The 15,422-nt window shown below is 41.7% G+C and overlaps 1 protein-coding gene across 1 annotated transcript in view; it reads right to left on the bottom strand.

Moving 5' to 3' along the window:
- The window catches only part of EMB2813 (DNA primase, large subunit family), a 69,249-nt gene extending 67,750 nt beyond the window's left edge, over nt 1-1,499 (bottom strand). The window contains exons 1-5 of the mRNA XM_086500352.1: nt 1,264-1,499; nt 1,056-1,117; nt 870-970; nt 644-725; nt 505-564 (exon numbers count right to left, since the gene is read on the bottom strand). Of these exons, the coding sequence (XP_086356478.1) occupies nt 505-564; nt 644-725; nt 870-970; nt 1,056-1,117; nt 1,264-1,405 (447 nt within the window). The 5' untranslated portion in view covers nt 1,406-1,499. The remainder of the gene's footprint in view (nt 1-504; nt 565-643; nt 726-869; nt 971-1,055; nt 1,118-1,263) is intronic.
- Nucleotides 1,500-15,422: the final 13,923 nt, after the last annotated feature.

Here is a 15,422-nt window from a genome sequence, read left to right as displayed (position 1 = left end):
CATAATCAAGGCTCAGGAACACAGTCTCTTATTCATTCTCTATCACTAACTGGGTATTATTTGGAGAAAGCTATATAACATCCTACACAGGCTGAAGCTGGCCTGCAGGACAAATAAGAGAGAGTATATTAATGTTTCTGAGAGGCCACTGTGGCCCATGAAAAATCCGGAAGATAACTCCACAAAGCCAATGCAAAATCAAAAGTAGCAGTATGACACTTTCACGCATGAGCCTTTTCATTCCTCTTCTATGTGCGATGCAAATTGTTGCAAAGCAAAAAGACTCTAACCAAAGGCTTGAAGATAGAATGGTCACATGCCACACAATTCTGTGCCTTCATGAATATTCACCCTTGCAAGCAAGCAAACGTTGACAAGGCAAGGTTTCAAACCTTCCTTCACAGAGTTCAGTGCAGGTTGTACAAAGTGTATTTCAAACAGTGGATTTCTGTTTTGGTAACGGAATGACAGAAGAAAACAAACCCACAACAAATACTACCATACCTCAAATTCTGATGTGCCAATAGCTCTATAGGGAATCTTGTTATCTTCCATAAACCTTTTCTGCAGCTTCCAATAAACTAGTTAGGATGCACAGAAATGCCACTTTATCTCGAGATCTACTCCAGTGAAAAGAGCCAACCTGGTCTTCGAATGACTCGCTCTGAAACCGATGTCGAAATAGGCTGGATTCCATGGCCAAAAACCATTTCCGCAGTTCATCACTGCAAGAAAAATTGATCCATGTTTTTTCAGAAATACGCTCACGGCTTGGGGTTGATTCCATTATCATATTATAAAAAACTCAGGAGCATTGTAGTTATAAAGCCATGAGTCTTTTTTATATAAAGCAATCATAGCATGAGCACCTGCGGCAATATACCAGTCTGAGCACAAAATGCGATATAGTATCCTTGCTTGTTTCAGAGCTTCCTGAAGTCCGCATGTACTTTCTCCATAGACTCGTCACCTAGTAGATCTTGATAGCATTAGAACTGAATGATCAATGTACAATAATAGAAAATTTAAAATTTTGGCTCCATTCAGTGAGGTACCAGGGCCTCGAGCTCTTCTCCACGCCTACCTCGTGACAGAGCTTCTTCTAAACCTTTCAGAACTGCACAGGTAGCGCAACTCTCTCTCCCTCTCTCTCTCTCTCTCTCTCTCTCTCTCTCTGTGTGTGTGTGTGTGTGTGTGTGTGTGTGTGTGTGTGTGTGTGTGTGTGTGAGCACGCATGCATTCTAAGGAAGAAGATGCCTTTACCTCTGAGCCGATCCAAGGCAAACTGCTCAAACTCCTCAAGAGATACTTCGAGGCTTGGAGCTGTGAGATAGAACGACAAGCGGGAATGCGCCTCGGCGCCGCCTGAGGTGAGACGCTTATTCGAAGCTACTCGGAAGTCCATGCTACCAATTCTCCGATCAACAGAGAAGGGTTTGCGCGGGAAATAAACTAGAGTGCTTCGTAAGCTGCATTTGTAAAGTGTAGCAGCTCACCAAGGAGTGTGACGTCTTGCCTACTCACACGCAATTGCTTTAAATTACTATAATATGTTTTTTTTGCTTTTGGGGACAATCCTCTCTCTAAATTCATTGGAAACAACTCAAATCTTTTTTATCTTGCGTTTATCAAGAGTGAATCTATAAATCAATGCAGTGTGACAGATTGCAAACATATGTGACCAAGTCATCGTAATGTAGAATGTTTTGTTTTTACATCCACTTTTTAGAGTGCTCTATTATTTGTATTTGTACTGAATTGAAGTGAAACCATATTAGTTAAATTGAAGAGCACGTTGTTTCTTGATAGTATAATTTCTCTGACCCAATCTCTCTCTTATGTTTGCATATGTATAAGAATGTGGTTGAATTCAAGTTAAGCTAAATGCAAAAGAAAAGAGCGGTTGTGTCCTTCGTTCAAAACCTGTTTACTAATTTTATGATACGAGGGAACGTACCATCATCCCCATAACAATGTGCAAATTTCAGTGTGTTCGTTTCACTATGTTGTTTGTATTGAGTGAAGAATTGAAAGATTGTTATGTACCTTTCTAACTTGATGCTCAATTGTTGATTGTCGTAATCGATGCAAGGTTGTCAGTTGAATCTTTTTCATTGAGCTTCAAGGCAGCCTCTGCCCATTAGTATATGCATACAACCAATGCATTCCATAAGATCTCTCGTTCAATGTATGTAAGTCAATTAAAGCATGACGAACATAACCTCTTTACTCAAGGAGCCGTTGACTAACAATCTCATGGTGACATGCATCTCTACTCATACTTATAGTTTTAACCAACTCATGATTTGTTTAAGCTTTTTCTCAAATCGACCATTCCAAGAGACCTCGTCTTGACATACAAGTGGACCACAATATTGTCAGAATGGCGTATGGTGATTGTAGTCGGGGAGATGTCGTGGTGTTGCAACAATTTAGAGCTTCTTGAGCCCACATATCCTCCTATAAGAGGACTCCCAAAAACTTTGTATGGTGAGAAACTCTCACTTTGCATCCAATGAAGATAACACAGAGCTCCCTTGTCTCAGCTATGTTTCGAAGATCCTGCAATCAACACGGTCGAAGAGATGACATCTCAGAGATGATGCCCATCTAGAACCTTTTTTTCTTTTGTGCAGGCTCTACATTTGTTGTGCATGTCGATCAAAGCACCGCCAAGAACGACATTTTTTCGAACAGCTATTGAGTAGCAACCTCATTGTAAATACTCTCAACCATATCAATGTTTCGAGTAAAGCCACAGGTCTTCAAGGTGCAAGCATAGGTGACTACATTGGAAGAGTATAAGGATTGGGGATTGGAGCATGCCACTTTCCACCCAATCGCGCCCCCTATATAGGCCCTGCCTAGCTAATAATAGGGACCCCTTGTACTGCATGTTCGTCCTAGCCCTTGGCCTGCCCGGTCTTACCCTAGGCCTGACATTACTCCCCAATTGGAGAAGTATTCTTTTCCTCGAAAACAAAAGTGGTTGTCTCTTCATAAGAGCACTAATGTTTTTCACAATGGCATTCTTCATGGATCCAGTTGTTCGTTTGATCGGAACACGGTTCAACAGGAGGTTCAATGAAATCAATAATAAAACATCTTGATTTTTCACATTGTTATCCCTTTTTGCAACCGTTTTGTGTAACCGGCCCATATCTAATAACATAGCATATAAACTCTATTTAGAACTCACTTGAGTATACTAAATGAGTTATTGCAACGAGGAGGTGTCGCAAAGAATACATCTTCTCACTTTCCATGAAAGTAATATGTTGACGTAACTCATCGGCAAAGCTTAAGTCCTTGACTTGTTATCTTATTGCATCAATAAACATCCCCACCATAACTAGTATGCAAGGTTGAGAACCTGACTTAAACATGAAGAGACTAAACCTAGTCGCAAATATGCTTTACCTTATGGTAAGCAAACTCCAACTAGAGTGAGACATGCTTTTATAATTGGATTGCTTGGTGCTAACATATGTGCTTCGCATATCCTTTAGCACAAGATTACACTTGTAATCTGCCTATCTTCTTTGGATAAATGACAAAACTGAGGTATCTTTTCCCATCGTTTACAGACAAGTCTTCCAAAATGACTAGTAAACAGGGATCACAACTACCTTACAGCATTCAACATACAACATTGTTTGGGAATCAACAATGCTATAAATAACCATATTGGTTAGCTTGAAAGATCCACAAGCATCAAACTGAGCCATGACCTCTATTGGTGATGGAAAGATTCGAAATTAATCTCGTAGAGATATTGCACATAGAGTGCAAAAAGCTTTACAAGCAACTAATGTGATGAATATGCATGCCACTCCAAATCGATTTTGATAAACACTAGGGCCCATAACACCTAGCGTGCATGCATTTAGCAAAAATAGATCCAAACCTGCATATCCATCCATGTCTCCTCCGAGGTACCAATGAAATGTGAAAATTGATCACACCTAGATACCAATGTGGACCGTAATGGAATGTGAAAATCGATCACACCTAGGTACCAATGAAACATGTTCATTAACAAAACAGGGTTGTGCTACATGTATAAAAACCATCCGTTAAAGTTGTTAAAAACACCTAGTTTTACCTTAACTGGTCTGACTAGGTGTTTGATAATTTTTTGCCACTGAAATTGTTATTGATATGATGTGCTCAAAATGGTATAATAAACAAATTTGACCAGCCCTTGGGAACTTTGTCGCGACATATAATTGAAATAACGGTTGCCAGTGTGAGTCCCAGGGATTCATATTTTCCACATGTGGAATATGTCTCAAATTAGGATGTCTGAAAAAAGAACATCCTTCAAGTATGAGATGTACTTGGGTGCGGAGGTATCTGTAAACACTCAGTGACATCAATGAGAGGGACCCTCATTAACCTTGCTCCACATTGGCTAAACCGAACTCCTTGAGTTCCTAGACCATGTTGTATCCCGTGTGACAACATGTGCCAAAGATAACCCTATTTATAGGTCGATAATTACATAATGCAAAAATGTATTTGGGGCACTCTAGCCCAAAATTATTGGCTCTTACATGGCCTTGTTAGTCTCTAAAGAGCAAAATGGATGAAAGCATTTAAGCGTTGTCATGCCGCTCCGTTCCTATGACAAGAAAATGAGTAAAGGAAATCCAATCAGGTTTATTTGAAGCTTACAGGATTAATCAGCAGTTATAAGGGCTTGCTAACAAGCAAGTTTTTAAGCTGAAAGTGTGCCAGATGCGGCTCTAAGGATCAGAAGATGTCTTGGTAATGCTAAACAGTGAGTATTCTTGAAGTGAGCATAGCTGGGATTTTATTAATCCAAGTTGAAGTACTCAAAAAGCTCTACATGCCTATCTTTACGGCTCGTCGATCGGAGCTACGGGTAAGAAGTTATGACAGTTTTAAGTTGAGTCAGTAGCAGATCTGTACCGGATTGAGCACCTGCTGATAAAAGGTAAAAAGTGATATGAGTGCATGAGTCCGAAGTGCTCACTTTCAGGAGCATGCTTTTCAGTTCGTCAATCGGGGTTTCAGTTGGCAAGATATGGCCAATTTAAGTATCACCGGGGGCCGGGTTCGAACTGCCCTGGTTGTCTCGGTTGAAGTGCTATCTGGGAATTTTTGACATTGACCAAGTTTTGGGACGTCATACAGCAATGGTTTGGTTGATATGTTGAGCCTAACAAGAATTATTTAATGGAGGAAATTTCCAACACAGCTATGGCTTAAGTAGATACGAAATCGAGGGTTTTTGCATCTTAATGGCTTGCAGCAAGGTCTGCAACACTAAAATGAGCAATAAAATTTATGATGATATTGTCATTAAAAACCAGTTGTTGTGCTTGGCAATACGGTGCCTGGAAATGCTTAGCCAATATGTATGCTTAATGGGGTGTCAACCCAAGGCAAAGCCGCCCAATGAATGTGCTTGGCAATGCTTTAATCGGTATGTATGCAAAATGTGATGCCCTTACGAAGGTCGGCCGCCTTTGCTGGTATGTATGCCAAATGTGATGCCCTTACGAAGGTCGGTCGCCTTTGCCGATATGTATGCCAAATGTGGTGCCCTACAAGGGCATAAAACTCTCATAAGCCATAATGGCCGCCCGCCCACTTAAGATAATGGGCACCCTAATTATATGAGGTGTGCAACAAAGAAAAAGATGGCAACGAGGAGGAAACAGCGCAAGAAAAAAAATGCACGCGCAGGCCAGGGACGTTGTCGGATGACGTCGATGAAGAAGACAAAAATGCCCAGCACGCCAAGGCGCTCCAGTTTGGTGCTACTCGCGTCGGATTTGGTGCTGGCCCAGATCCATAATTGCCATAGTAAGCTACCTCACCCTATCAAATCACTCAAACACTGTGGCTATGCCTACCATTTCACTGTACATAGGCGTGTGTGAGTTAGGGGACTTTCCCTATATTTTCTTAAAAACCCTTAATTAGCTAGTCATTGGGCTAGTTGAGCCAAAAAAAATAAAAAAATACAAAATATAAGTATATTATGGCCCATTTGTGTGTAAATATTTCATTGTATATAGGGCCTAAATAAAAGGATTTTTCATAATTATTTTGGTATTTATTTAAATATTTCTACCTAGGTGTGTGTTATTTATGCTATGTACATTGACTCACCATTACCATATTTTTTCTTACCATTTTGCATACTCTTTATTCCATATAAAAAGAATTTCATACAAGATTCTCTTATTTTTGGTGTAACTCCATCCCAACAAAAATCCAAAAAAACTAGTTTTATTTATGTGTATATTTTTTCACTATTGTGATTTTTCCTTCCTACATCTATTCTCTTTTACTCTCATAAATTAGAACACCAAAAATATTCATCTTTTTATGGTAGACTTATAATGAGAGAGATTTAATTTGACCCCTTTATATTTTTTCCACCTATATTATTTATATTTGACATGTACATATTTTTTAGACCCCTCAATATTTGATTTTCTTAGTTGTACTATTCATTTATATCATGATCTCAACAATATCTTCAATTATAGACCTACCAAATAAGGTCAAGGATATATGGAATGCATGCATGCACCATGGGGAGCTCACTCTTGGAGGTATTCAAAAGAATCATCCAAAGAAGGACCTCACAAGGACCTTGTGCAGTGGAAAAAACAGTCAGTTTTGCTGAATTTTTAAAGATCACATGCTCCCCGAATTTGAGAAGGTGATACAAACAAAAGTTGTAGCTCGTGAGCTGAAATTTCACCTCAATTTTTTTCATATTTTTTTGAGCTACGAGCTGTGAGCTATGATTTTATTGGTGGACCCCAGTTTGCCCATGCTATGCAGCCACACTCCCTCTTCCACTTTATCATTTTCCTCTTTCACACACACTCCTCCCTCTCCTTCCCACTCCCAAACCTGCAACTCCCATGTCCTAATTCACCCTCTTCACCATTGCCACTTCTCTCACACCTCCATAGCCTTCATCCTCCATTTCTACACCCTAGGTGTCCCCCTTTCTCTCTACATATATATCCATATTACCATACTCTCTTCAGCTTCGTAAAGAACTTCAAAAAAATAAGCAAAAATCCAAGGTTAAATTCTGCAAATGAAGGCTTTATCATGAATTTTCCAAGGTTTGAAGATAACATAGCTTCATCGACACGCGTTACTTCGCCATGCTGACCGCTTCTTCTACGGGTGCTGTAAAGAGGTGAATGTCAACTTCTCCAAGCCTCAACCTTGCTTTACAAGCTTATCCCTTCTCTAACTTTTCTCATCATATATCTCACCATTCGGTGAATGATTTTGTAAATGTTTTTTAGTGATAATTACTAACCACTAACCTTATTGTAAAATGCACCCTCTACTAGAGTAGGCACTCCCAAATTATTCACTCAATCCTCTCTCCCTTCATCCTCAATAATTCTCTTCCCTTGAGCCCACATCCATGTGACTCAAAGGACAAGAGAGACCCACCCTCATTAAATATAAATATATATATATATGCATAATCTTTTATTCCTTCAAATAAACTTGATTAGGCCTAATCCAAATCGGGGCTTCTAAAACTTATAAATAGAGCCCTTCTCTCCCTTGTAAATCATTACACGATCACACTACACCACACCATTCTCAACACATAACACACCACTCTTCAAGCCTAGTTGTGTAGAGTGTGTGTATCGTGAGTGCTCTATTCCATCATTACACATAGGTGCATGGAGAAGCTTGAAGTTAGTTATGCCATCTAGAGGAGTGGAGTGTATGCCATACTCTTCACCACACTTGTAGCCTACTCTTGTGCATAAATAAAATTTATAGTTTTGGGTGCAATTGCATGTTGCAACTATGACTCTTCTCTCCAAATTGATTTGATAAGTTGGCTCATCAGGTGGTTGAAGGTATATTGTCCTTGAAGTTTGTTGTGCCATTTCATGCTTGGTGGTTTGAGGGCTTGTTGAATTGTTTGCCTAAAAGGTCAATTGTAAGAGGGTGTTCGGTGAGAGGGCTCCCGTGACCCTAAGACAATTTGTGTATTGGCAACAAGGTCAAGTTTTGTGTTGTCTCTCTATTTCTCCTCAAGCTTTGTGTGCATCTAGTCTTTAAGGCTAAGACTGAGTTGCTCAAGTTGATTTGTGCTCTTTACCTCTCTCTGGCGTGGTGAATGTTTGTGTTTGGTGTGTGTGGCTATCTTGCATTCCCCTCTCTTTGTGCGTTTGAGTACAAGGAGATATCACGTGCGTCCTAGTTCGCATCTACAACTAGGTGGTGCCCCTTTTCTTGTTTGGTTTCTGACTGTGGGTTGTTGTTGTCTCTGATTGTGCTTGCCCTAGCCCCAATTGAGCAGCACGGGAGCCTCGAAGGGTGTTTAGAGGCCGCTCTTCTTGTTGCCCGCCCCAGACCGCCTCAATACGAAGATCTATCAACACACGATACCCCTTAAAATTGATGCTAGACCGTGCAGACAACGTCCTTCTACTTACAATGAGACTTTTGCCAGAAAAAATTTAAGGAGGAGATAGACAAACTAAAGGATGCAGAGTTTATCTATGAGATTGAACACACAAATTTGGTGTCCCCAACTGTAGTGTTACCCAAAAATAATGGGAAATTGTTGGTCTGGGTGAACCTTAAACAGGTAAATGCTGCCACCATCAAGGACAACTATCCACTACCAATAACAGACCATGTTATTGAAAGAGTTGCAGGGAAGGACGCTTATAGTTTTTTAGATGGGTTCTCGGGCTACAACAAGTTGACCATAAAACTAGAGGATCAACATAAGATAGCTTTTGCAAGAGAGTGGGGCATGGGGCATATCTGCATATAGGGTAATGCTGACCAATGTCCCTGCCACTTTTCAAAGACTAATGAGTCATGCATTCAAGGAATATCTTAGACAATTTTTGGAGATAAATATGGATGATCATTGTGTGCATTTCCAATTGAGAAGTGAGCGCATAACACACCTAGAGAAAGTCTTCAAAAAATGCAGAACTTATCGTATTTACTTAAACCCTGAAAAATGTGTCTTCATGGTAAGACAAGGTAAAATCTTGGGCCACATTGTGTCCAAAAACGGGATTTCCACTGATCAAGATAAGATACAAATAATTGCTGCACTGCCGAAACCAACAAAAATGAAGGAAGTGCAGGTATTTATGGGTTATTATGGGTACTATAGGTGCTTCATATACATGTATGCTGTAATAGCTAAGCCTTTGTATGCCCTCATTGCTAAGTTTGAATGTACAAAAGAAAGAAGGATTTTCACAAATTGAAGTAGGGATTAATTTATGCTCCAATTTTGCAAGCCCCCGATTGGAACAATATCTTCCATGTTCATGTAGATGCATCAGTCTATGCCATAGGGTGCATATTGGCCCAGCAAGGAGAAAAGAAAATGGATTTTCCCATTTGCTACTCTAGTAGCTAGGCAGCTAAACAATATAGAGAAAAATTATACCACTACGGAGAGAGAAGGCTAGGGATGATATATGTTGTCAAAAAAATTTAGACATTACCTTCTTGCGAACAAGTTTGTTTTCTTCGTAGATCACCAAGCACTATTATATCTGGTAAACAAACCTTGCAACACTGGAAGGATTGTTCGCTGGTTTCTCATATTGCTTGAGTTTGATTTCACCATAGTCGTGAAAAAGGGGACTACGCACAAGCGAGCATATCATCTTTTGAGACTGTTCCATGGGGAAGCACCTGAAGGTGTTGACGATGATCTTCCAAATTCATACTTGTTTAACATTGAAATGGTTCCAAGGTGGAGTGAAGAGGTCATCCCTCTACTCACAATAAGATCATTACAAGTAGAAAGACAACCATCAATCATACATCGAACGAGAAATCTCCAGCTTTTACCTGGGCAACTTTACAAGAAAGGTAAGGACGAGACTTTGAGACTATGTGTACAACCAGACGAGAACAAATACTACTTCAAACTGACTCATATACAACACATGGGGTTTCACGATGGAAATACACAAACACACCTATGTCTAAGGAGACTTGGGGTCTACTGGCAAAACATGAAAAACAGTGTCCATAATTACATAAAATCATGTGAAACCTGTAAAAAGCAATCGCCAGTGGAACATGCCACCCTATTTCGAGTAATACAAGCGCCCAAATGGAGTACTTACATAATCGAGTACTTAAAAACCAAGACCTTCCCATAGGGATGTAGTAAGGCACAAATGAGAACTGTAGAGGAAGAAGAAATCACTATTTGCTGATTGCAAACCAAATGTACAGGCGGGGAAAGGGCGATAAATTATGATTGTGTGCTAATGAAAGCGAATATTTCTCTATCCTAGAACAAGCACACTCGGGTGAGCCAGGGGGACATTTTTTTGCTGATAAAACTTCAAGGCTAGTACTTCATGTAGGAATATGGTGGCCAATGTTGTTCAAAGATGCGGAGGCATATGTCAAAAGCTGTGATGAATATCAACACACAAAAGCACCTCTACGAAGAGACGAAATGCCATTACGGCCAATGATGAGAGTACGAGCCTTTGCCAAGTGGGACATAGATTTTATAGGCCCCATCATACATCTTGCATACAGGACGCACACACAATACATCATAGTAGCCACATATTATTTGACCAAATGGGTGGAAGCAAAAGCAACACATAAAAACGATGCATGGACTACAACTCAGTTCCTTTTCGAACATATCTTTACCAGATACGATCTACCCATTGAAATTGTGAGTGATAGAGGAACACACTTTGTAAACAACATCATTGAAAGCTTACTTGACAAATTTGTGGTGATCCATCACAAATCAACACTCTATCAGCCCCAAGCTAACGGACAAGCCGAAAGTACCAATAAAATCTTATGTACGCTGTTCACCAAAATAGTGAGTGACTCAAGAACTGATTGGGACCAGAAGCTACACTCAGCATTATGGGCTTACAGCGTAGCATTTAAAACTTCCATAGGAACCACTCCTTTTAACCTTATGTTTGGGATTAATGCAATTCTACTCATGGAATTCTTGATTAACACGCTTCGAGTTGCGACACAGTTAGGATGGATAGGACACGAACTTTCTGAAAGACTAAACATCTTGGAGCAATTAGATGAAACCAGAATGCGAGTGGTAGCAAGAATATATGCTCAGAAATGACAAATGAAAGCTTTCCATTATCAACATGTGATTAGCAAGGGGTTCCAAAAAGGGGATTATGTTTTGGTGTATACCCTAAAACAACACTTCAAAAAACTCAAAAAGCAAGGGATGGGTTTTTTTGTAATATATGATATATCACAAAGTGGCACCATCAAGCTTGCAACATTAGCACGTGAGGAGATGCCTAATTGGATAAGTGATTGCATGTTAAAGAAATATCTTCTCCCACTTGTAGCAGGGCTACAGTGTCACGGGCATGGGATGGGCCATTAGCCACAGTTGGCCCGGGTTTCACATTGGACAGTCGGTGACTATGACACGAGGCAGGGATACGAGTGGTGGTCTAATCAACACCGTGGCCAGTGCACCACCTTACAATTCAAAGATAGGCTTACCTGGAGTGGATATTTTGCAGCCGTTGGTGGCTCTTCATGTTTGTATATATTTGCAATTGTTTGGAGTTTTTATTTACCTTGTGTATGGTTCTAACGTCCAGTATAGAGTTCTGCATGCCATTGACACTCTCCCTGCACATTGGAGCCTCGATACCCCCATTGTACCTTGAGTCTTGAGCTTGGAGCTGTGTGTGCTGCAAGCTAGAGTTGTATGGTTCTTTGAGCTTGTCGAGTTCCATTGAGTTGAGTCTACAGTTGTGTTTTTTTTTTAGTCGTATCTTGTTTTGAGTCATATTTTACTTCTATGTTTGAGTCATGTTCCTGTGTGATGTTTCTTCTATTGAAGTGAGGTTTCATGCATACTGCACGGAGGAGCACCCACTCTAGAGAGCACGACACCTTTTCCTCGCTACAGGTGCTCATTTTTGGCACGCCCCGTGGGACCTCAACTGAAGTTTCACTCCATTGTGCCTACAGGTCAAGGAGCTAGCTCGTTTAAGCTCTCGCCTGTGTTAGTCTGGACTAGCTTAGTTGAGCTTGGTATGTCCAGCTCAACAATATTAGACCAGCTAGTCTAGACACTCGTCCAGGCTCGTCTTGGTCTAAGTCTCTCATCCTGGTCTAGTAGTCTCTAGGCTGGGTGTGGTCCTCTCACGTCTAGGTCTAGCCCTCTCTCATCCATGTATAGCCATAGTAGGTTGGGTCTAGTCCTCTCTCGTCCAATTCTAATAAGGAGGTCTAGTCACTCGCATTGGTCTATAGGAATCTCGACCAGTAGTGTGTAGTAAGTACATGTCTTCATGCTAAAGGCTTGGGTGGGCTTGTGGTTACTACATGACACATACAAGGTAGTCCAAGAGCAACAAAGCCCACTCCTAAGTCCATTGAAGTACTACCACAGGAAGTGTCAACCCTTCGTGCCAAGCAAAAGACCACCAACCCCATTACCCCTACCTTCCCCCTCAAACAATTCTACACCTCCCTTATCACCCCCATAATCAACTTCTCATCCACCGTGTTACAACAAGCTCCTACATAGACAACCATGGAGGAGCTTACAAGCGTTCTAGGTAAGGTGAATATTAAGTTTTTGACTTTCAAGGGTCTCTCCACAGAGGATGCTGACGACCATGCCCGAAGGTTTGTTTCTCTCTGCAGAGGTTGTGGGCTCAACCAAGAAGATGCCTACTTAGTACTCTTCCCATCTACCTTGGATGGCTTAGCAGACAAGTGGTATAGTCAGTTTGCAAAGAACCACTTTACTACTTGGGCCACGTTAAGACAATAGTTTTGTGAAGCTTTCAGACCAGGGGACTTCCAAGAAAGGGTTTTGGATGAGTTGGCCAACCTGATGCTTCAGCCCAAAGAGACTTTTGCATAACTCATGACCCGAACAAATTCTCTGGTTGCCAAGCTTCCTCAGCCACCAGGTGAGTTCATGGTCAAGAAATGCGTAGAGAAGGCTCTTCCAAAGACTTCTCAGCAAAAACTGAGAGAGAATCTCCAACCTGATGCCACCTTGCAGGAGTTTGTTGTGGATTCTACTAGGATAGAAGGGGCAAGGAAGCTATTTACCGACTCTTCTCAGGTAGAGACTGCTTATGTACTCTTGGAGAGTCCATCTGACCCTTTGACTTCTCTACTTAGGGAATTTGAAGCCCTAAAACTACAATGCGCTCTTCAAGAGGAGCAATCAATCTCTCTTAGACAAGAGAAGCCCCCACATCACGAGGCTTTGGATCAAATCAAGAGAGAACTAGAAGAGCTTAGGTCTCATCAGGAGACTAAGGCTATGGTATGGTGCATCTCATGCCGCTCTCCAAGACACCCTCCACATGATTGTCCCCTTCGTGCTTAATGCCACTTTTTGCGAAAAGTCTAGACATGAAGACAAGGATTGCTACTATATCAAGGGATTGTGGCAAATACAACAAAGTCTCGGTCCTTCTCTCCAACAAGGGCTAGCATCAACATCCAATATGGTTTCCCCCTATGGCCATCCAAATTACATGCCACCTTTGCTCAATACCCCTACTGTCCAAAGTATGTCAAGTACTTTTCCATCTCAAAATTTTTATACCCATGCTGCCTCAGCCCCTCAGAGCTTCTACACATCAGCCTCCAACTCCATGCAACAAGAGTAGAGACCACCTCATCCCCCGTTTCATCGATCAAATCGGCCCATTTTATGCTACAAATGTGGAGAATGTGGGCATTACCAAAGCAACTGTCCTTTACCTGAAGGGTCTCCTCCTTGCCGTCATTGTCCGGAGTCTAAGGACCACTATAGTAAGGATTGTCCCAAGCAAAGGGCATCCTCATCTTTAGTCCGAACTCATAACCAACAAGAATTCACATTCCCAAAGATCAATTTGATTGCAATGAACACCATCCCTCAGCCATCACTTGCTACTCATATAGTTAGGCCACAACAAGTGGGGGAGCCCGCTAGCATCCTCACTCGGGCACAAAGAGCAGCTCTTGGTCTCAGCTTCCCAACAGATCCATCTCGTCCATCTCCACTTCCACAACCTGACCCAATTGATGAGCCCTTCATTGGTGCTCAGAGTAGGACAATCTCTATGCTATCGGACATTGATGGAGCCTTCTTGGAAGCACCGACTGACTTGCAATAGGTCAAAGTTCTAGAGGAAGCCCATATTATAGAAGCTAAGCCCACAGCAGAAGCAATCTTGACGAACACCTTTCAACAAGTATCCCTTTACGATATTCTTCGGCTCGATGCAACCCTCAGAAGTGACACCCTCTCAGTCATTCAATCTGTGTACTCGGGTGCAGGCCTAGTGGCGGGCACCTCCTCGTACAACCCTCAGAGTCTTACATGATTTTTTTTCAAGCAACACCTCTCAGCGATTACAAAAGTCCTCGTCTCACTATATCTATTCTTGGGTATCAATTCTCCAGCGTCATAGTCGATGGTGGTTCTAGGATCAATCTGATGCCAGAGTTCACTATGTTGGCTTTAGGTTTGCAGCCTACCAATCCTACTATATTCACTGCTACATTGGCCGACCAGAGGACAGTCTATCTAGTGGGCATAGTAGACAAGGTGCCTGTGACGGTCCAAGACTTCACCTTTAGTTTGAATTTTGTGGTGGTCAGTCTTTCCCAAGTGGAGGGAGGATTTACTTTGCTTATTGGTAGACCATGGTTGTGGCATACTAAGGCACTTCATGATTGGGGAAACGACACCATGTGGATACATACTCCTGGCTGCCCCATCATAACCAATTCAACTCGATGTAGTTCATCACAACTATGATTTTCAGTATAGTCCAACCCCGACCTTGAGTACTGACAAAGACCTGTTGCAGTGGTTGGAAGCTACCACATTGATGCCGTGCTATGTGGTCTCTATTCAAGCCTCACCTGTGGATACATTTTCTCTCCAAGATCCTCAGGTTGACACTAGTGACCCAAGTCATACAGAAGAAAGTGTGCCAGTCCCAGAAGCAAGTGTGTTAGTCCCTGATGACCATGATTCAAATGCTCCTCTGATGGAAGTTGTCGGCCTTAGTGAACCTATAACACATCAGCAAAGGGGATCTCCTCTGCATGAGTTCGCCAATGTTCCACCTCTTCCTTTAGCATCCCCTCGGTCTGATGCCCCACCCACTCAAAAGCACTCTACTGTGTTTGAAGACTTACCCTTTGAGGAGCTTCCACCAGGATGGTTACATGAGGAGTATGCGGAGTTTCCAATCGATCAAACACCCACCCATGATGTCTCGAAGCTCCAAGAGGCAGTTTACTCGTCATCTTCTGAGGCAGCCTCTCCGGCTACACCTCCTGACAACCCTCATCACATCCTCTTAGCAGCTTGGTTATGGGAGCATCCCACGCTACTCGATCAGGTAGTC

This window comes from Adiantum capillus-veneris, chromosome 25 (genome assembly GCF_014529385.1).
Source record: "Adiantum capillus-veneris isolate H3 chromosome 25, ASM1452938v2, whole genome shotgun sequence".
NCBI lineage: Eukaryota > Viridiplantae > Streptophyta > Polypodiopsida > Polypodiales > Pteridaceae > Adiantum > Adiantum capillus-veneris.
Note: the sequence above shows the minus strand (reverse complement) of the source record. Positions and strands in the feature narration are given on the sequence as shown.